We start from the raw sequence: 24,044 nt of genomic DNA on the forward strand, positions 1-24,044 counted from the left end.
ACATTTACCAGGTGTCCGCCCGGTATCCTGCGCCGAAATTGGTGCGCAAAAGCCAGCTGCCAGTATTTTTCCATGGGATACAGAGAGGAAAGCAAGCTTCCACGAACTGCATATCAATGAAGAGATATGTGAAAAAACACCTTGAGGATTGATTCCAAACAACGTTTGCCATGTTTCGGTCGATATTATGTAGTTAATCCGGAAAAAGTTTTACGTTGTAGGTGACTGAATTTTCGGTTCGTTTCGGTAGCCAGACGCAATGTAGAAAACGGAACGATTTCTCCTACACACAGACGCTTTCAGGAAAAACTGCGCATTTGGTATGTAACTGAGAGTCTCCTCATTGAAAACATCAGAAGCTCTTCAAAGGTAAATTATTTTATTTATTTGGTTATCTGGTTTTTGTGAAAATGTTGCGTGCTAAATGCTACTCAAAATGCTATGCTAGCTTTGCATACTCTTACACAAATTAGTCAATTTCTATGGTTCAAAAGCATATTTTGAAAATCTGAGATGACAGTGTTGTTAAGAAAAGGCTAAGCTTGAGAGCAGACGCATTATTTTCATTTTATTTGCGATTTTCAGAAATCGTTAACGTTGCGTTATGCTAATGAGCCTGAGGCTTTAGTCACGATCCCGGATGGGGAGTTCCAAGAGGTTAAAGCATACTGTTCGCTAGCTAGCTGACATTAGATGGCTGGCTCGCTAGCTAACATTATGTTTATGATCAGTGTGTAGGAATGTTCTCATAATTCCATTTCGCATTGCTAGTTATAGCCTAATGTTAGCTAGCTAACATTGAACCTATTTGGTTAACTTTATCTAACATTAGGTTTGTATTGCTAGTACTCTAGCAACATGTCTAAACAAAAGATTCCATTTCGCCAGATGATTACGTGACTATTCAAGTTAGCCAGCTGTGTCTGACGATGATTACGTTTATCATTGTATAATAATGCCAAAATGTTTGTATCTGGAAGTTGTCTTTCAGCATCAGTAGAACAAGCCTGACTCTCCTCCACCAGTAGTACAAGGAGAATGGTCTAATGCCTCCCATCAAAAAGACCCGTAGAACACACCTGTATATCCTCACCAGTCATACAAGGAGAATGGTATAATGCCTCCCATCAGAAAGAGAGCTGGCCCAAGCACAGATTACACCTGAAGCATGAGGACTGTGGTGAACTTCATCAATAACTGCGCAGCAGATAATGCAATAGTGTTACCAGGACACCACCCAGGACACAAACATTTTGGTGGAAAGCTGCTGCCATCTCATGTGATAAAAGCAGCAGTGAGGCGTCCTTACAAGGAATCAATGACAACACTTGGTATGTAAAGCACAAACAACACATTTTGATTATTTAATTGACCTCCAACACGATTGGCACCACTTTTATTGATCTCACATTATTTCTGTATTTTCCAGAGGTACGTGTTGTCGGACTGTGTTCTTCAAGTTTACAAGATGATGTTTCTGTATGCAGTTCTGCTGCTCTGCACATTATAGGTAAGTGAAACTTAAATGATATGTTTTACGTTACATTTTCTTTTCATTAACTTATCTTAATATTATTGTGTTGTTGGCAGGTGCACTATCCTTCTGACCCTATGCAGCCAGACCCCATCTTCTTTTTAACCCCTCGCAAGTGTGGCTTGTTTGGTGTCTGCTGTGAAGGAAACCCACAACAAGTCAACTACTTGATTGATGAAGGCATGTCATCCAGCAAAGGCAGCAGTGCAGTCATCAACTAAATGCACAATTTCTTCACCAACTACGGAGTTGACCAGAGTGAGCAGAATGACCAGAGTGAACGCTTTGTCTGAGATTGCTGGTGTTGTGTATGATAGCACTGTGACAGGGGTCAACATCCCACAGCTGGTCGGACTTGAGGATGGTACAGTGCTGGTGGAAAGCTATGGCTGGCAACAACACCTGACTCCGAACTTCAGGCCGCTGCCACAGTTCAAACAGTACCAGCATTTCAGGTGAATATCATTTTCATTGCATTGTATGAGGTTATTATTCTTATTTGGACATGGGAGGTGAATTGATGTTGTGCAAGGCTGTAATGTCTTCTACATTTGTTTGTTATTTCCTGTTTCACAGCTTCGATGTGTTGTCGCCAAGGAGCGTTCAGACTCAGTCGGGACGCTGACATGCTTCCTCCCATAGATGGCCTGCCTGTACAAGCAAGACCTGGACTGGACACGGCTAGACAAACGTATGTTTTTGAGAAGATCAGGACATCATCACATGCCCTGCACCAAAGTCAAGGGCAGGACAGAAACAGGCTCTCCGAATATAGATTCCCTTGTTCGTATGTGGTTTGGACAGACCAGTCAACAGCACTATCTGCAGTGCCTCTATTCAAATGACTCTCTCCTAACACACACGCCATACGTTGCTGCTACAATAAAGACATGTTATCCTGCTGCTCAGCCACTTTACCCCTGATTGATAGCATATAACTACCTCATATATCATTGATATTCTTGTATTATATTATTGTATTATATTGCTAATGAGCAAGTACCCATTTGATTGCACCGTTTACACCCTCTGTAGAGACCCATCCACTTAGCAAGACGTGGTTATAGCATTTCTTTCACGGGACCCATCTATTTAGTGTGTCTGGGTAAGCATCATATAATATTTATAACGTGTTTTTGTTTGTACAGTTTCTGTTTACCTGGAATGGTTCCTTATTGTAGGCTACTACCACTTTTAGTCTTAATCTTTACTACACTACTCACTGTTTAGTACATGACCTCACATGTGAATCCTTAAAGAGATGGGTGGGGCTAAGGATTAAGAGGGTGTGAACAATGCTGAATAGGTGTAGAAAGAGCAGAGCTATGAAGTAGGTACCAAAATATTCAAAGGCCATTTTCTCAAAAGTGGGGTTACAAGTTTATAAACTTTCAAAGCAGAATTACTTTCCCATTGTTCCTCAAATGCAGTGTATGATATACTATTTTGCAGTTCCTCTTTTATCCAATGTAAAAAAAGATATATTTGCAACATAAGACCGATTTGAGCCGGTCGGTCGCATATACAAAATGGCACAGATCAATTTCTTTGGCTAGAGTCTGTTTGGCAAAATTCTAATGAAGAAGAAAAAAACATTTGAAGAAAACATAACCATTAAAAATAACTCCCCGTTTTAAACAGCCTTGATTTACTCATACACCCAGTAAGATTATTACATAACTAGTGTAGATAATCCATTTATCCAGGGAGGTTTAGCGGTTAGAGAGGTGAGTCAGCAACCGGAGGGTTGCCAGTTCGAATCCCGGGTTAGACGGGAAGAATCTGTGGGAAAGTTGGTTTCAAATCCTAGATGCCATTTCCTGCAGTTGTGCCCTTGAGCAAGGCACTTAACCTCCCCACAACAACAGCTCCCAGGGCATCCAGTGTAGCATCTCTCCAAAACCTTTATATATGTATGTGTTTCTTTCGGAGGGGTTGGGTTCAAAGTGGAAGTCATACTTTGGTTGGACCAATAAAGTGATCTTATCTTATTTAGAACACCAGGCAGTCACAGTTCAGAGGCATCGAGTCAGAGGTCAACAGCTGTGATTTCACTGGACACGTTCCAGGTTGTCGCTTTTCTTCTTTTCTGTTTTAAAGGAGAGTGGAGTTCAACTTATCTTCAATATATTAATTTTTTTTCAGATGGAGACAGTGATTAAACCAGGGGGGTAGAGACTTTAACCGTTTGAATCACGGGTCTGACAGAAATAATCTGTCGGGAAGTGAGCTGATAACAGGAGGGTTGCTGGTATCAAATCTTTAAAATGCCATTGCCTACCGTTGTGCCCTTTAGCAAAGCACTTAACCTCCACAACAACAATTGTCCACGGGCGCCCAGTGAGGCAGACCTGGTCCAACCTGTTTATGTGTGTCTCTTTCGGAGGGGTTGGGGTACAAACTAAGTCAAAGTTCGGTTGGACATTTTTTACATTGATGAATAAAGTGATTTTAATCTGTAGTTGCAACCTGAGATTTTTTTTTTTTCTAGGTAGTCTCCATGCAGTCACACCATGCATATCGTCTTTGTTCCCGGCCAGGGAAATAAACTAGAGGAAACACTTCTGTGACGTCTGCAATGAAGGATTTTCCATTCAAAAGAAGATCTGAACAATTAAAACAAATACAAGCTTTTTCTACATGAACAGAAAAGTAAATTAAAAATTTGATATGGGACTTTGCCAGGTGTAAGGAAAATAAGTTACTTTTCAGACTTGTAGAAGTGTAGGTGTAATTTCTGAAGTAGGCGGTGGACAGTGGTGGTGAACTAAGGTCACAGCTCCCACTCTTCCTGTCACAATTATTCAAGATAAATCTAACAGTGGGTTACCATAGAAGAAGACAGGGGTCAATGAAACCTCGAAAGTCATTCATTTTCAATGGAGGAAAGCAAGGTTGGCAGGGGGGACTGTTGTGCAATGCGAGCATGGGCGAGGAAGCGTGAACAGGATGGGACCAAAGTCGGGGAAAGCTGAACTTTATGCAAATATTCAGTGATATTGAACAGTTGAAGCTAACTATAGCTTCCACCCCTCTGGATAGGCTGTTGATACCAAGCACTACCTAGCCTGCTTGCTAGCACCCACATAAGGGCGAAGCTAACGTGGCTATCCAAATTATCACGTTCATAGGAAACCCAATTTTTATTTAACTATGCAAGTCCGTTAAGAACAAATTCTTACTTACCATGACGGCCTAGAAACAGTGGGTTCACTGCCTTGTTCAGGGTCAGAACAACAGATTTGGACCTTGTCAGCTCGGGGAATCAATCTAGCAACCTTTCGGTTACTGGCCCAATGCTCTTACCATTAGGCTACCTGCCACACCCACTAAGGCTGCATCCTGATTTCGACCATTTTCCCAAAGTGTCATCATGGATTCAACATTGGTGGAAACTCCCTCTAGCCAATGATTTCAACAATCCAAATGCTTTTAAATACATGACAGGATGTGTGCAAGTGCACAATTTAGGAGAATGTTGGAGAATCTCAATCTTTGGCCATGCCCCAAAACTCAAATCAGTTTCCTTCCTTGTATCCAATTTCCTTGATCTGTAAGGAAAGTGGGGGAAGCAATAGGGTCTGAGCCTGACTGTAGCCTGGCTAGGCAGTGTCCACTTTCCACTCGACATGGCAGTCATCTAGTGCTTCAAGCTAGGATAAGGACGTACGTTTATTTTACTTTATTGAGTCAGAAGCATCCACTTCATTGCTTTCTAATGTTGCTTTCTCGGCCCTCTCCCTCAAACAAAGACTCTCCTGTTCCTCTTATGAAGTGGGACTCTGTTGACCATGCTCGGTCAGAAAACAAGAGCTTGGTCCTTCAATGGCTTGCCCTGGAAGTGGAACAACCATGTGGAACTACATAAGCAAACAAGGACTAAAGAGATTGCAAATCACAGCCAAACACACAGAGAGCAATGGAGCAGTATTGCTTTGTGAACTTCTCCTCAAATTCATTTAAAATATTCGGTGTATTTTGTGCTATTTTTTTGGCAAGAGAATTTATGGAGCATGAAAATGCATGTACGAAAACACCTCAGCAAAAATAACTGCTCTCATGCTCTATAAACATTGAATGGTTTAAATGACATCCACTGTGCGCTTAATAAGAAGTTACACTGTGTGTCTGTTTTTATTGATTTGTCGAAGGCTTTTGACACCGTGGACCATGCTGTGTTAGTGCAAAGGTTGAAATGTTGTGGAATTACTGGTCATGCTCTAGATTGGTTAATAAATTACCTATCAAATCGTGCAGTCCATAGAGGTGTGCTCAAGTGTTCCGCAAGGTTCTATTTTGGGCCCACTGTTGTTCATTTTGTATATCAACAACATTGGGGATCTTTTTGAAACAGAGGATGTTCATTTTTATGCAGATGATACTGTTCTTTATTCAAGTAGTAGTAATTTATCTTTAGCTTTTGAAAATGCCCAAAGAGCATTTAACATCATAACAGAATCTGTATGATTTAAAGCCAATTCTAAATTCAGGTAAAACAAAATGCGTGGTATTTTCAAATGCCAGACATGTTACAAATCATGTCATTGCTACATTGGCTGGACATACTATAGAGCAAGTTTAAGTGTACAAATATTTGGGTGTGTGTGTTGATGAGAAGCTGAGCTTCACTGTGCATGTACAGAACTGAGAATATGATTTTATTACCGGCATAAGGCTGGTTTTTCTTTAGAGGCCAGGAAGGAGCTGGTACGATGTACATTACTGTCAATTTATACAGTGGGGAGAACAAGTATTTGATACACTGCCGATTTTGCGGGTTTTCCTACTTACAAACCATGTAGAGGTCTGTAATTGTTTATCATAGGTACACTTCAACTGTGAGAGACGGAATCTAAAACAAAAATCCAGAAAGTCACATCGTTTGATTTTTAAGTAAATAATTTGCATTTTATTGCATGACATAAGTATTTGATCACCTACCAACCATTTAGAAGCTAGAAGGGAAGCTAGAAACCATTATACACAGGCAGTTAGAAAAACCAAGGCAAGCTTTTTCAAGCAGAAATTTGCTTCCTGCAACACTAACTCAAAAAAGTTCTGGGACACTGTAAAGTCCATGGAGAATAAGAACACCTCCTCCCAGCTGCCCACTGCACTGAAGATAAGAAACACTGTCACCACTGATAAATCCACCATAATTGAGAATTTCAATAAGCATTTTTCTACGGCTGGCCATACTTTCCACCTGGCTACTCCTACCCCGGTCAACAGCACTGCACCCCCCACAGCAACTCACCCAAGCCTTCCCCATTCTCCTTTTCCCAAATCCAGTCAGTTGATGTTCTGAAAGAGCTGCAAAATCTGGACCCCTACAAATCAGAGGGCGAGACAATCTGGACCCTTTCTTTCTAAAATGATCTGCCAAAATTGTTGCCACCCCTATTACTAGCCTGTTCAACCTCTCTTTCGTGTCGTCTGAGATTCCCAAAGATTGGAAAGCAGCTGCGGTCATCCCCCTCTTCAAAGGGGGGGGACACTCTTGACCCAAACTGCTACAGACCTATATCGATCCTACCCTGCCTTTCTAAGGTCTTCGAAAGCCAAGTCAACAAACAGATTACTGACCATTTTGAATCTCACCATACCTTCTCTGCTATGCAATCTGGTTTCAGAGCTGGTCATGGGTGCACCTCAGCCACGCTGAAGGTCCTAAACGATAACTTAACCACCATCGATAAGAAACATTACTGTGCAGCCGTATTCATTGATCTGGCCAAGGCTTTCGACTCTGTCTCTGATCCACCTCTACGCAGACGACACCATTCTGTATACTTCTGGCCCTTCTTTGGACACTGTGTTAACAACCCTCCAGGCAAGCTTCAATGCCATAAAAAAACTCCTTCCATGGCCTCCAATTGCGCTTAAATACAAGTAAAACTAAATGCATGCTCTTCAACCGATCGCTGCCTGCACCTGTCCGCCTGTCCAACATCACTAGACGGCTCTGACTTAGAATACGTGGACAACTACACATACCTAGGTGTCTGGTTAGACTGTAAACTCTCCTTCCAGACCCACATCAAACATCTCCAATCCAAAGTTAAATCTAGAATTGGCTTCCTATTTCGCAACAAAGCATCCTTCAATCATGCTGCCAAACATACCCTTGTAAAACTGACCATCCTACCAATCCTCGACTTCGGCAATGTCATTTACAAAATAGCCTCCAATACCCTACTCAACCAATTGGATGCTGTCTATCACAGTGCAATCCGTTTTGTCACCAAAGCCTCATCTACTACCCACCATTGTGACCTGTACGCTCTCGTTGGCTGGCCCTCGCTTCATACTCGTCGCCAATCCCACTGGCTCCATGTCATCTACAAGACCCTCCTAGGTAAAGTCCCCCCTTATCTCAGATCGCTGGTCACCATAGTATCTCCCACCTGTAGCACATGCTCCAGCAGGTAGATCTCTCTAGTCACCCCCAAAACCAATTATTTCTTTGGCCGCCTCTCCTTCCAGTTCTCTGCTGCCAATGACTGGAACGAACTACAAAAATCTATGAAACTGGAAACACTCATCTCCCTCACTAGCTTTAAGCACCAACTGTCAGAGCAGCTCACAGATTACTGCACCTGTACATAGCCCACCTATAATTTAGCCCAAATAACTACCTTTCCCTACTGTATTTATTTAATTTATTTATTTTGCTCCCCATTATTTCTATTTCTACTTTGCACTTTCTTCCACTGCAAATCTACCATTCCAGTGTTTTACTTGCTATATTATATTTACTTTGCCACCATGGCCTTTTTTTGCCCTTATCTCACCTCATTTGCTCACATTGTATATAAACGGGTTTATACTGTATGTTTGTTTTACTCCATGTGTAACTCTGTGTCGTTGTATGTGTCGAACTGCTGACGGTCAATCACCCTCGGTCTGAGGCTCCATGCAAGATCTCACCTCATGGGGCATCAATGATCATGAGGAAGGTGAGGGATCAGCCCAGAACTACACGGCAGGACCTGGTCAATGACCTGAAGAGAGCTGGGACCACAGTCTCAAAGAAAACCATTAGTAACACACTACGCCGTCATGGATTAAAATCCTGCAGCGCACGCAAGGTCCTCCTGCTCAAGCCAGTGCATGTCCACACCCATCTGAAGTTTGCCAATGACCATCTGGATGACCCAGAGAAGGAATGGGAGAAGGTCATGTGGTCTGATGAGACACAAATAGAACTTTTTGGTCTAAACTCCACTCGCCGTGTTTGGAGGAAGAAGGATGAGTACAACCCCAAGAACACCATCCCAACCGTGAAGCATGGAGGTGGAAACATCATTCTTCAGGGATGCTTTTCTGCAAAGGGGACAGGACGACTGCACCGTATTGAGGGGAGGATGGATGGAGCCATGTATTGTGAGATCTTGGCCAACAACCTCCTTCCCTCAGTAAGAGCATAGAAGATTGTGGTTGTGGCTGGGTCTTCCAGCATGACAACGACACGAAACACACAGCCAGGGTAACTAAGGAGTGGCTCCGTAAGAAGCATCTCAAGGTCCTGGAGTGGCCTAGCCAGTCTCCAGACCTGAACCCAATAGAAAATCTTTGGAGGGAGCTGAAAGTCCGTATTGCCCAGCGACAGCCCCGAAACCTGAAGAATCTGGAGAAGGTCTGTATAGAGGAGTGGGCCAAAATCCCTGCTGCAGCGTGTGCAAACCTGGTCAAGAACTACAGGAAACATATCTTCTCTGTAATTGCAAACAAAGGTTTCTGTACCAAATATTAAGTTCTGCTTTTCTGATGTATCAAATACTTACATCATGCAATAAAATGCAGATTAATTACTTAAAAATCATACAATGTGATTTTCTGGATTTTTGTAGATTCAGTCTCTCACAGTTGAAGTGTACCTATGATAAAAATGACAGACCTCTACATGCTTTGTAAGTAGGAAAACCTGCAAAATCGGCAGTGTATCAAATACTTGTTCTCCCCACTGTGTGTGTGTGTGTGTGTGTGTGTGTGTGTGTGTGTGTGTGTGTGTGTGTGTGTGTGTGTGTGTGTGTGTGTGTGTGTGTATGTAAGCCAGAAATCTTGCTTGTTTGTAGGTGACCAAATACTTATTTTCCACCATAATTTGCAAATAAATTCATTAAAAATCCTACAATGTGATTTTCTGGATTTCTTTTCTCATGTTGTCAGTCATAGTTGAAGTGTACCTATGATGAAAATTATAGGCCCCTCATCTTAAGGGGGAGAACTTGCACAATTGGTGGCTGACTAAATAGTTTTTTGCTCCACTGTGTGTGTGTGTGTGTGTGTGTGTGTGTGTGTGTGTGTGTGTGTGTGTGTGTGTGTGTGTGTGATATATATATATATATATATATATATATGCAGGCCTCAGCCATTACCATGAGAGCACTTGATTCAGTGTACCATGCAGCCCTCAGGTTCAGTACAAATCAGAAACTTCTAACATATCATTGTGATCTCTACAGCGCTGTTGGCTGGTCATCATTGACCTTGCGTAGGCTTAAACACTGGTATACACTGATTTATAAGGCCATATTGGGTAAAATGCCATTTTATCTCTGTTCTTTTTTAGTCAGGTCAGTAAATAAATATAAATTACGGTCCCATTCTGATTTGCTTCTAACAGTACCAAAAATTAGAACAGGTCATGGTAGAAATAGTTTTAGTTACTTAGCCCCGTGGTCCTGGAATTCTCTCCTGAACATTATAAAATTTGATGATCTAGTTTCGTTGGTGGAGTTTAAAAACTTGATCGATGTATATATCATAGAAGAGTGTAATTGTTTTTAGGCCAGCTATTGTTAGTCAAGACGTTTGTGTTTTAATTTTAAATGTGTTTTTTTGTACTGTATGTGTGTGTCGTTTTGTTTAATGTTGAGTTAGTGTATGTAAATTGTTTTGTCTGAAACGTTGTTCCCTCTGCTGCTATTGGACAAGGTCTCTTTTGGAAAAGACATGTTATCTAAATGAGAAAAAAACTGTATTTATAAAAGGTAAAAAGGATTAACGAATGTGACCAAATTAATGTATGGTTATGTCACACAGTTATGCCACATGAATCTCTTTAGAGCATGATATACGGTTATAGATGATTTGCGAAGCATCTATGTAGTGCTTATGAAGCCTATATGAAGGATATATGAAGCCTTTGTAAGATGCACTTCAAATAAACCAAGTCTCCATTCCTCAGTTTGGAAACCAAGTCTCCATTCCTCAGTTTGGAAACCAAGTCTCCATTCCTCAGTTTGGAAACCAAGTCTACATTCCTCAGTTTGGAAACCAAGTCTCCATTCCTTATGAGATGGTCGCCTCGCTTCGCGTTCGTATGAAACTATGCCGTATTTAGTTTTTTTGTTTATTATGTCTTACATTGTTGCCCCAGGAAATCTGAAGTCTTATTACACACAGCCGGGAAGAACTGTTGGATATAAGAGCAACGTCAACTTACCAACATCTTGACCAGGAATACGACTTTCCAGAAGTGGATCCTTTGTTTGGACCACCACTCAGGACAATGGATCAGATCCCAGTAGGCGACCCAAAACAACGGCGCCGAAAGAAGGGGTGGACGGAGCGGTCTTCTGGTCAGGCTCCGTAGACGGGCACATCGCTCACCGATCCCGAGTATACTACGAGCCAATGTCCAGTCTCTTGACAACAAGGTAGATGAAATTCGAGCAAAGGTTGACTTCCAGAGAGACAGCAGAGATTGTAACATTCTCTGTTTCACGGAAACATTGCTCACTCGGGATACGTTATCAGTCGGTACAGCCACCCGGTTTCTTCACGCAACGAGCCGACAAACAAACATCTCTCTGGTAAGAAGAAGGGCGGGGGTGTTTGCCTTATGATTAACGAGTCATGGTGTGTTCATAACAACATACAGGAACTCAAGTACTTTTGTTCACCAGACCTAGAATTCCTTACAATCAAATGCCGACCGCATTATCTACAATCACAGCCTTGTATATCCCCCCCAAGCAGACACCCCGACGGCACTGAAAGGACTTCATTGGACTATATGTAAACTGGAAACCATAAATCCTGAGGCTGCATTTATTGTAGCTGGGAATTTTAACAAAGCTAATCTGAAAACAAGGCTCCCTAAAATCTATCACAATATCGAACACGCAACCCGGGCTGGCAGCATTCTGGATCATTGCTACTCTAACTTCCGCAACGCATACAAAGCCCTCCCTCGCCCTCTTTTCAGCAAATCTGAACATAACGCCATTTTGTTGCTCCTAGCCTACACACAGAAACTTAAACAGGAAACGCCCGTGCTCAGGTCTGTTCAACGCTAGTCTGACCAATCGGATTCCACGGTTCAAGATTACTTCGATGACGTGGACTGGGATATGTTCCGGATAGCCTCAGACAACGACATTGACGTATAGGCTCATTGTAAGTGAGTTTATTAGCAAGTGCATTGGTGGTGATGTACCCACGGTGACTATTAAAACCTTCCCCACCAGAATCTGTGGATTGATGGCAGCATTCACGCATAACTGAAAGCGTGAACCACTGCATTTAATCACAGCAAGGCGACTGCAAAAAAGACAGAATACATACAGTGTAGCTATTCCCTCCGCAAGGTAATCCAACAAGCTAAGCGTCAGTATAGAGACAAAGTAGTTGCAATTCAACGTCTCAGACACGAGACGTATGTGGCAGGGTCTACAGTCAATCACGGAATATAAAAAGAAAACCAGCCCCGTCTTAGAAACCGACGTCTTGCTCCCAGACAAATTAAACAACTTCTTTGCTCACTTTGAGGACAATACAGTGCCACGGCCCGCTACCAAAACCTGCAGCTCTCCTTCATCGCGGCCAACGTGAGTAAAACATTTAAACGTGTTAACCCTCGCAAGGCTGATGGCCCAGACAGCATCCCTAGTCGTGTTCTCAGAGCATGCGAAGACCAGCTGGCTGGTGTGTTTACGGACATATGCAATCAATCCCTATTCAGTCTGCTGTTCCCAAGAAAGCTAAGGTAACTGAGCTAAACAACTATTGCCCTGTTGAACTCACTTCCATCACCATGAAGTGCTTTGAGAGACTAGTCAAGGATCATATCACCTCCACCCTACCTGACACCCTAGACCCACTCCAATTTGCTTACCGCCCCAATAGGTCCACAGATGACGCAATCACACTGCCCTAACCCGTCTGGACAAGAGGAATACCTATGTAAGAATGCTGTTCATCGACTACAGCTCAGCAATTAACACCATAGTACCCTCCAAACTCTTCATTAAGCTCGAGACCCTTGGTCTCGACTACGCCCTGTGCAACTGGATCCTGGACTTCCTGACGGGCCTGCCCCCAGTTGGTGAGGGTCAGAAACAACATCTCCACCCTACTGATCCTCAACACTGGGGCCACACAAGGGTGCATTCTCAAACCTCTCCTGTACCCCCTGTTCACCCATGACTGCGTGGCCATGCATGCCTCCAACTCAATCATCAAGTTCGCAGACGACAATACAGTGGTATGCTTGATCACCAACAGCAACGAGACGGCCTACAGGGAGGAGGTGAGGGCCCTCATAGTGTAATGTCAGGAAAATAACCTCACACTCAACGTCAACAAAACAAAGGAGATGATCGTGGACTTCAGGAAACAGCAGAGGGAGCAGCCCCCTATCCACAGAGGGGACAATAGTGGAGAAGGTGGAAGATATGATCCTCGGTGTACACATCACGGACAAACTGAAACTGTCCACCCACACAGACAGCATGGTGAAGAAGGCGCAACAGCGCCTCCACAACCTCAGGAGGCTGAAGAAATTTGGCTCGTCACCGAAAACACTGAAACTTTTACAGATGCACAATCGAGAGCATCCTGTCGTGCCGTATCACCGCCTGGCATGACAACTGCTCCATCCACAACCGCAAGGCTCTCCAGAGGGTAGTGCGGTCTGCACAATGCATCGCCGGGGGCAAACTACCTGCCCTCCAGGACACCTACACCACCCGATGTCACAGGAAGGCCAAAAAGATCATCAAGGACAACAACCACCTGAGCCACTTCCTGTTCACCCCACTATCATTTTTATTCATTCCTTTACACGTGTGTGTATAAGGTAGTTGTTGTGAAATTGTTAGATTACTTGTTAGATATTACTGCATAGTCAGAACTAGAAGCACAAGCATTTCACTACACTCACATTAACATCTGCTAACCATGTGTATGTGACCAATAACATTTGATATCTCCATTCCTCAGTTTGGAAACTTGGGCCAGGAAGTGAAAGACACTGAAAATTGAAGAAGGGCTATTAGTAGCAGCCTAATCAGCCAAAGATGGGAGGAAAGTGTGAACGAGGGCAAACACAGGTACCCCGGGTCACTCCATCGTAACTTTGTTGTATCCATAAGACACGCGGTGTGGATGACTGCCCTGTGGTTATGAATATAGCATGTCCAAGATCGCTTGTGTGACTGACTCAATGACTACATGTGTCTGTGTAACAAGTCGACTGTGGCTCATCTATCGAAACTAACAGGGAGGATATAGATCCTTTTCAACTGTCACTTTTTGGAAAATTGTAGTGAGTTTTCACATTGCCTTCTTCAACAGTTTCATGTGTTATGTCGTTAAATAACATAATACAAATATACCGAACATACACCAAACATTCAGATACATGACATATGTATATATTCTACCATACAATACAAACACCTACATACATATACAACTTTCACATTTCGTAATCTCTGAGGTGCCTATATTTTTCAAATGAAACATAAACCGAGTCTGAGCGAACAAAAACATGGATGCTTAGCTAATTTTCTAACTGGCTAAAATGGGGGGGGAAACCATGAGAAGTACACAACCAAATTAAAAAGAGACCAGTTCGGTGTTTTAGCCTGTGCCATAAGGGAACATGCCATGAACATGGCTCACACATAAAGGCAGTCTCTAACCTACCACCCACACCCTCCTTCCTCCCTCTCCTCAGTCAGCCTCTATACCACACATAAGTAATTCATCGGCTTTCACATCTAAACAACCGGCTCGGTTTCCAGGCTCAAATGAACAGGCGGCAGTGCCAAGAAAAAAAAAACAGCAACTTCTCAGTCATCTTTAGAATGCTTAAGAGTGAAACATAGCCACAACCTTCGGTCCACGCTGATTAGCAAATACACATTTAGCGCAACCCTGACCAAAAATGACCAAATAAACATAAAATTGGACAAAAACACATTGTCTCGAGCGTGGGGGAATTTGAGCAAACAATTTTTTGTAAAACTGTATACAGTGCATCCGTGTAAAACAGAAATAAATGTGACCTCTCCTCTCCACCACCCCTGTTAAAAACAGTATATTGTGTCAGTTTGTGGATGGTAAGTGCAACAGTCCCCCGTTTTGAGATGTCCTTGCTTGGGAACAGTGTGACATTGCAGAAAAAGTATTTCTGCTTTGAGCTGTATCACTTCTTCACGCTTTCCTCTCAAGTCTTATCTTCTTCCCTCTTTCTGTGATGCATTTATTCCCTGATTTCAGCCCTCATTTAAAAAAAAATCATTTTAAGCTGTAATTGTTCAATTCTGAGGACTCCTGTGAGGACAATATGGTGATGACTTGATACTGAGAAAAAAAACTCTACACTGGTGTTTCATGTCCTAAATTGTCTCCTTTCAAAAAGACAGAACTGAACTTAGTCTATTCTCAAGGAGACACATTCTAAATCACAGCTTCTTATTTTGAAGGACAAACTACAGAAGAGAGGATGATAATATAAAATAATAAAATAATTATTCAAGTTCTATCCAGCCAAACATTTGACCCAATTTACAACACACAGCCAGCCAAGCCTTCTACGGTAAGACAGCTCATTCATCACCAATTGACTGTTACTTTCTCCATCTGTGCACATGTTCTCTCTCTCACACACACACACACACACACAGAGGTCAACAGATTATTTAACGCAGACACCGATTATTGGAGGGCCAAAAAAAGCTTCCCACACTAAGTTGGGTGAATTTTGGCCCATTCCTCCTGACTGAGCTGGTGTAACTGAGTCAGGTTTGTAGGCCTCCTTGCTCGCACACACTTTTTCAGGTCTGCCAACACATTTTCTATAGGATTGAGGTCAGATTTGCCTGGTAGCTAGCAGATTTAGCCTTACGCAGCAGGGCATCAGGGATTTGTGGTGGCCACTAAAATACCTTGACTTTGTGGTCCTTAAGCCATTTTGCCACAACTTTGGAAGTATGCTTGGGGACATTGTCCATTTGGAAGACCCATTTGCGACCAATCTAACTTCCTGACTTATTTCTTGAGAAGCTGCTTCAATATATCCACATAAATGTCCTTTTTCATGATGCCTTCTATTTTGTGAAGTGCACCAGTCCCTCCTGCAGTAAATCACCCCCATAACATGATGCTGCCACCCCCGTGCTTCACGGTTGGGATGGTGTTCTTCGTAAGTCTTCGATGGTCATTATGGCCAAACAGTTCATTTTTGTTTCATCAGACCAGAGGACAATTCTTCAAAAGTATAATCTTTGTCCACATGTGCAGTTGCAAACCGTAGTCTGGCTTTTTTTATTGCGGTTTTGGAGCAGTGGCTTCTTCCTTGCTAAGCGGCGTTTCAGGTTATGTCGATATAGGACTCGTTTTACTGGGGATATAGATACTTTTGTACCCGTTTGCAAGGTCCTTTGCTGTTCTGGGATTGATTTGCACTTTTTGCACGTTCATCTCTAGGAGACAGGATGCGTCTCCTTCCTGAGCAGTATGACGGCTGCGTGGTCCCATGGTGTTTATATTTAGGTACTATTGTTTGTACAGATGAATGTGGTACCTTCAGACATTTGGAAATTGGCTGATTTCTTTTTGATTTTCCCATGAAGTCAAGCAAAGGGCACTGAGTTTGAAGGTAGGCCTTGAAGTACATCCACAGGTACACCTCCAATTGACTCAAATTATGTCGATTAGCCTATCAGAAGCTTCTAAAGCCTTAACATTATTTTCTGGAATTTTCCAAGCTGTTTAAAGGCACAGTCAACTTAGTGTATGTACACTTCTGACCCACTGGTGATATTACAAGTGAATTACAAGTGAAATAATGTCTGTAAACAATTGTTGGAAAAAAAATCACTTAGGACATCTACTTTGTACAGGACACAACAGACTTGCTATAGCATTCCATTTACACATATGGTAAATGTCATTAACAAGATGTAATTAGAAAGAACACACAAAGGGCTTTTATACTTAGAGTTTTTTTAAATGTAGGTACATTTAAAAGGTACAAATGTCTTATTTTTTAAAACTCTGATATGAGAAGAACAAATGTTTGAAGCAGAGCATCAGTATCAAATCAACATATTATCCATAATAAAAAATGAAAAAGCTATGATAGGAAACAGTGGGTGAGCACAAATCTTCTGGAGACCTTCAAACGTTCAGGAAATAATTTCCTAGACAGATTTGCCTGGTAGCTAACAGATTTAGCCTTACGCAGCAGGGCAAACAGTTCCTCTGGCAATCATTGAAACCTTCCTGGTAACGAGGTCACTCAGCATGTCTGTACTGAGGGAGGCTCTGTACTGGGTTTTGTTCTTGGCAACGAGACTAAATATTGGTTCACAGTCTTCATTACTGTGGAATATGAACAATATCACCAACATCACAGACGAAAGGTGGGAGTAGACCAGGCTGCCCGCTCCCCCTTTCATTGTGCCAATTTCTCTCCAGGTCTGATCTGTGCGCATGTTGACCAGACTCTGCCCTACTGTATTTCTTTGCAGTGCATAAATAATTTCAGATTTTCGAAATTGATCAAATCTCAAATCTAGTCCAAAGGCATTTTAGAAGTATTGCCTCTATAGCTGATACCAGACAGTCATTCATTCTTCATCGCACAGTCTTCTAAACTCCCGAATTCGTTTTCTTGAAGCTAGGGGGCACTATTTTCCTTTTTGGAAAAATAACGTGCCCAAAGTAAACAGCCTATTTCTCAGGACCAGATGCTAGAATATGCATATAATTGACAGCTTAGGATAGACAACACTCTAAAGTTTCCAAAACTGTAAAAATATTGTCTGAGTATAACAGAACTGATATTGCAGGCAAAAGCCTAAGAAAAATCCAATCAGGAAGTGACTCATGTTTTGAAACAGTTGTGTTCCTATGCACCCCTACTGGCCATTGAAAGGGATATCAAACAGATTCCTTTTTCTACGTATTCACTAAGGTGTCTACAGCATTTTGACGTAGTTTCATGCCTTTTTGTTGAAGAATGAGCTTAAACGACTACATTGCGTAAATGGCCAGCTGGGGGCTCTCAGAGTGATTCTCGCGTAAAAGACAGAGGTAGCCATTTTTCCTCTCGCTCCTACTGAAAAGCCAATTGTCCAAGTTGATATATTAATCGAATAGATATTTGAAAAACACCTTGTGGATTGATTATAAAAAACATTTGCCATGTTTCTGTCGATATTATGGATATAATTTGGAATTTTGGTCAGCGTTGTCGTGACCGCTATTTCCGATGGATTTCTCAACATAACATGGCCAACAAACGGAGGTATTTTGGGTATATAAATAATCTTTATGGAACAAAAGGAACATTTGCTGTCTAACTGGGAGTCTCGTGAGTGAAAACATCCGAAGCTCAAAGGTAAACTATTAATTTGATTGCTTTTCTGATTTTCGTGACCAAGCTTCCTGCTGCTAGCTGGACATAATGCTAATGCTATACACAAACACTTGTCTTGCTTTGGCTGTAAAGAATCATTTCAAAATCTGAGATGACAGGGTGATGAACAAAAGGTTAAGCTGTGTTTCACTATATTTCACTTGTGATTTCATGAATATGAATATTTTCTAGTAATATATTTTGACCGTTGCGCTATGCTAATTAGTGTAGTTGATGACAATTCTCCCGGATCCGAGATGGGTAGTTCCAAGAGGTTGTTTAACGACAAGATGTTTATATTTGATTATACTTTTGTAATGCTTTTTGTGACGTGGATCAAAATTACAGTTAAAGTCTATCAGGTTGCGTGATCCTTGTAATGTTACGTGGAAAATACAACTACTGGGACCCGGAATTAAATGTATATCACACTCGCACAAATGCAACCAGTTATTTTTTGTATTTGCATTTAATTTCTTTCACTAGCAAAAGTGAGTGAACAGCTGGCACTTCAGAGCCCACTGAATGTCCATCTTATGTTCTCTAAAGTTAGCTTGAAACAATTAGTGTTTACCTTTCCACAACACACAGAGTCAAAGGGATTTGTCCATGTGTTTATGTACAGCTGACAGTCGGGAATCTCAGCATCACAACAAACAGGAAGAGGGGCAGACGCGAGGTAGCTATGTCGAATAATGATGCATCATTCTTCATGTCCGTTGACACAAACTCTGTACATGTCGGTGTTGCAGTTTGAGAATCAGGATGTTAGATTTACTCAGTGGATGAATGTTTTATTCAAATGTTTAAAAAAAGAAACAATAACAATAATTATCAGGACCTATTCATTTCAGCGTAACATTAACTCCAATCTCGTACATGGACAGAGAATTGCGTAGCTGTCACGCAAAATGTGTTGTCATGACGTTGCCCTCTTTGGGTACAGCAAGACCCATCCCCCTCTCCCTGACTCCCCCTTCAACTAGGCCTCTGTGGTCAGAGGGAGGTTGTAAATTCCTGAGGATCTCCTCATGGCCACACAGTATAGAGATAGAGTGAAGTTTCATAGAGAACAAAGGAATTTCTTACACCTCACAGAACTTGAGGTCCAAACAACGTTTACGTTCCGGAGAAGGTATAAAATATTGGTGAAGAATCCAGCTACGAACTGGTCCGTTTGTTACAACTTGGAGAAGCTCATGGGAGACGGTACGGCTACATTACCATAACGCTGTTTATATAATAGCCTCAGATATGAGGTTTACATCTAAATGTTGTATAAGATTAATGAGTGAGTATGATACTGTTTGTAAAATTGTGTCATGTGATTTTGGACTGTTTAATGAAGGAAACTCCAATTCCCTTTTGAGTTAAACAAAATCAGAGGACCGCCCACGAGTCCAGTCAGGCATCCTGGGACCCTTTTCTGCAATTCCGAATAAAACCCAACTTTGAGAAATTCTCAGTAAAGCATGTTTCTCTCAATCACGGGAGGACAAAGGTTGCAGACCATTGCTGAATCTTTTAACCATACCACGTGGTTAAACTCTTAGACTATCGATACCGACAGAATAAGAACAAGTCTTTGATATTAATTACAAGTCTGCAGCTAGGAATTCGGTATCATTGAAAGCGAAGAACAACATCCGCTGAAACATCCATTCTACAAGAAAAGGAATGAACGTCGCTCTGAACAATCATTTCTAAACATGAGAGAGAGAGAGGACGAAAACTCTCCAACAGAAACTAACTTTTCAACAAAGATCAAAACGACACACTGAGCGCAAATATATATATATTGATTGCAATTGTTCCCAAATGAGTGAGTATTCATGTGTAAAGGATTAGCATTTCAATTGTTATAATTATTAATTCTGTAGTGACTTCTTAGTCGACCCCCACTTCCCTCTTGTCTAACAAGCCGCCATTCCGGTTTAGCCCACTAGGGCACATTCTCCTATAATTTCTTGTAACCATATTTACTTTGTTTGTTTATGCATTTCTGTGAATTACTTAGTTAGTAATAAATAAATGATTTAAGACAATTGATGTATGGATGACTCATAGTGAGGACTGGGTTCGTGCAGATAACCAACAATTTACGACGTTTGGAATGAGACTGACGTGAGGTAAAGTAAATCATTCATTAATACGAACACTAATTGATCAGATATAAAATATTTGAAAGGTTATATTGGGAAATTATAACTTTGTAATCTGAATATTTTCCTTGGTTAATCAGTTCGATCACGTAATACTAATTACAGAGAATCTTTGATAAAAACTAAGTCTTCAATTTAATGATAGTAAAGACACGACAGCGTGCACGTTGGCAGGTCTGCTTGTTGCACCGGTATCGCTTGCCGTGCAGAAGCAGAGGGAGCAGGCGGTGGGTGGCTCGAGTCTTTAATTAATTTCCGGACTTCATTTCACACCGCCTGATATACAGGTCCTGGATGGCAGGGAGCTCAGCCCCAGTGATGTACTAAAGTTTTTAAGAACTTCAATTTCTTCAAAATCTTTCTAAAACTATAACTATATAAATGTTTCCATAAAATGACTCACCATTCAAGATGGCGACACCAAACCTACTGTCACATGCTGCCAAACATACCCTCGTAAAACTGACTATCCTGCCAATCCTAGACTTCGGCGATGTAATTTACAAAATAACCTCCAACACCCTACTCAGCAAATAAGATGCAGTCTATCACAGTGCCATCTGTTGTCACCAACTACCCACCACTGAAACCAATAAGCTGTCATTGGCTGGTCCTCGCTACAAATTCGTCGCCAAACCCACGGGCTCCAGGTCATCTATAAGTCTTTGCTAGGTAAAGCTCCGCCTTATCTCAGCTCACTGGTCACCATAGCAACACCAACCCGTAGCATGCACTCCAGCGGTATATTTCACTGGTTATCCCCAAAGTCAACACCTCCTTTGGCCGCCTTTCCTTCCAAGTTCTCTGCTGCCAATGACTGGAACGAATTGCAAAAAATTACAAAAAATATTTTGGCCAGGTCACAGTTGTAAATGAGAACTTGTTCTCAACTGGCCTACATGGTTAAATAAAGGTGAAATCTAAAAAAATTAAAAACAATAACCCAAAAAGTGGAATTATGTTTTAGGAATTTTTACAAATTAATAAAAATGAAAAGCTGACATGTTAAATAAGTATTAAACCCCTTTGTTATGGAAAATATATGGCAAGACCTGAAAACGGCTGCCTAGAGAATAATGTGCAAATATTGTCAAATCCAGGTGTGCAAAGCTCTTAGAGACTTACCCAGAAAGACACAGCTTCTTTAGCCCATTTTTGTGGTATCCAATTGGTAGTTACAGTCTTGTCTCATCGCTGCAACTCCCGTACGGACACGGGAGATGCGAAGGTTGAGAGGTGTACGTACTCCGAAACACAATCCGACCAAGCGGCACTGCTTCTTGACACAATGCACACTCAATGGGAGAAATTCCCCAAATACAGGTGTACAAAGCTTATAGCGTCATATCCAAGAAGACTTGAGACTGTAATCGCTGCCAAAGGTGTTTCAACAAAGTACCTGAGTAAAGGGTCTAAATACTTTAAGTAAATGTGATATTTCAAAAAACTGCTTTTGCTTTGTTATTATGGGGTATTGTGTGTAGATTGATGAGGATTTTTTTTAAATCCATTTTAGAATACGGCTGTAATGTAACAACATGTGGCAAAAGTCAAAAGATGTGAATACTTTCTGAAGGCACTGCATTTTTATAATCGACTTCCAGTCATGTGTGCATACATTTCCGTATGGGTGGTCAACAGCAGTAATCAAACCCACAATCCTTACGTGGCAAGTGCCATGGTGGAGCAGCTGAGCCACAAAGGACTATGGGGTGTTACTTACCGAGTTGGTCCCCAGGACCTGCAGGTCTGGCTCCCGGGACTCCAGCAGCTTGGCTACCATGTGGAGGAAGCTCTCCACAAAGGGCTTGATGCTCTGGGAGTGACAGGCCATCAGGAGCTGGTCCAGAGCCTCCATGGCGATGACTACGTACCTGCAGAGAATGTTAATTATTTTCAGTATATTTATAAAATATAAAATGGTTCAGGTAGCAGAGTAGCCATTCTGGTTGCCTAACGACTCAAACTGCATTCTTCCACTGCTGTTTGTTGCTACATAATTCAGTCTGAGACTGCCATCGTTGAAGTAGTCTGTGGTGACGTCAAAATGAGAGGTGTTGTACAAAATTAAGTTATCGGCGATTGGAAAATCTCGAACCAATCAGAGAATCAAAGCCAATGACACATTTTCTAAATGCCGCATGACCCAAATGTGTTCCATCTCTGGCCCAGCCCATCAGTATTTCAGGGACCAATCAGAATGGTCAAAATGTGTGTGTTCTAGAAATAGTTGGGGAAGTACTCAGATTCAGACTCATTGCGGAGAAGAAACTAACAACCGTGGGCATGGCGTTTCGTTTGGCCGGAGCAAGGAGTTTGGGTAGCCAGGCAGCCATTCTCGAAGACTGGCATTGGATGTATTATGTGTTGAGGGTGCAGGGCAATGACAAGCAGGCAGCGGGGTTAGTTTTCATGTCACAGCCATTACATGCAGAACATAACATACAGTGCCTAGTCTAAACACCCATGGCACAGTTTTTTTAGTGCAGATCTAGACAACCTACTCCACATTTCTTGGGATTTCACCACGAGGTGACTAAAACGGTTAGAGTTTAATGGTTGTGATAGGAGGAAACTGAGGATGGATCAACAACAACGTAGTTACTCCACAATACTAACCTAATTTAAAAGAGTTTAAAAAAACAGAAGCCAGTACAGAATAAAAATATTCCAAAACATGCATTCCGTTTACCACATTGCAATAAAGTAATTCTGCCAAAAATGTGGCAAAGCAATACATTTTTGTCCTGACTAAAAAGTGCTGTGTATTGGATTCTCCCCAAACAACACATTAAAGAGTACAACCCTCCATATTTCCAAGCATAGTGGTGGCTGCACTGGGGAGTTTTTCATGATAAAACAAATGTAGTTGAACTAAGCACAGGCAAAATCCTAGAGGAAAACCTGGTTCAGTCTGCTTTCCACCAGACACTGGGAGATGACCGTTCAGCAGGACAATATTCTAAAACACAAGGACAAATCTACACTTGAGTTACTTACCAAGAAGACAGTGAATGTTTCTGAGTGGCCGAGTTAGTCTAGAAAATCTATGGTAAGACCTGAAAATGGTTGTCCAGCACTGATAAACATCCAATTTGACATTGATAAATATTGAAAATAATAAATGTTACACAATCTAGGTGTGGAAAGGTCTTTGAGACTTAAAGTTTTCACAGCTATAATCACTGCCAAAGGTGCTTCTACAAAGTATTGAAACAGGGGAGTGTATACTTATGTAAATGAAATATTTCTGTATTTCATCTTTAATACATTTGCACAAGTTTATAAAAAAAAAATTTCACTGGCTGCCAAAGGTACTTCCACCAAGGAATACATCTGGGGTGTAAAGACATACATCTTCATTTTGAATTAATTAGGATCTAGGATAGAGATAGATATATATATATATATATATAAAGAGATATACACACACACGTTCAAAGGTTTAGCATCACGTAGAAATGTCCTTGTTTTTTAAAGAAAATCTCTTTTTTTTTACTCCCTTCACAGAACAGCACAAATTGGCTCTACCCAGAACAGAAAGAGGTGTGGGTGGCCCCGGTGCACAACTGAGCAAGAGGACAAGTACATTAGAGTGTCTAGTCCTCAACTGGCAGCTTCATTAAATAGTACCCGCAAAACACCCGCCTCAATGTCAACAGTGAAGAGGCGAATCTGGGATGCTGGC

At 41.7% G+C, this 24,044-nt stretch overlaps 1 protein-coding gene across 3 annotated transcripts in view; it reads right to left on the bottom strand.

Moving 5' to 3' along the window:
• Window positions 1-24,044, bottom strand: part of efr3a (EFR3 homolog A (S. cerevisiae)) — a 235,686-nt gene that overhangs the window by 142,332 nt on the left and 69,310 nt on the right. For all 3 annotated transcript variants that reach the window (XM_064942642.1, XM_064942651.1, XM_064942632.1), the window contains one exon: window positions 22,080-22,230. In XM_064942642.1, coding sequence (XP_064798714.1) covers window positions 22,080-22,230 — 151 coding nt within the window. The remainder of the gene's footprint in view (window positions 1-22,079; window positions 22,231-24,044) is intronic.

This window comes from Oncorhynchus masou, chromosome 3, assembly GCF_036934945.1.
Source record: "Oncorhynchus masou masou isolate Uvic2021 chromosome 3, UVic_Omas_1.1, whole genome shotgun sequence".
Taxonomy (NCBI): domain Eukaryota; kingdom Metazoa; phylum Chordata; class Actinopteri; order Salmoniformes; family Salmonidae; genus Oncorhynchus; species Oncorhynchus masou.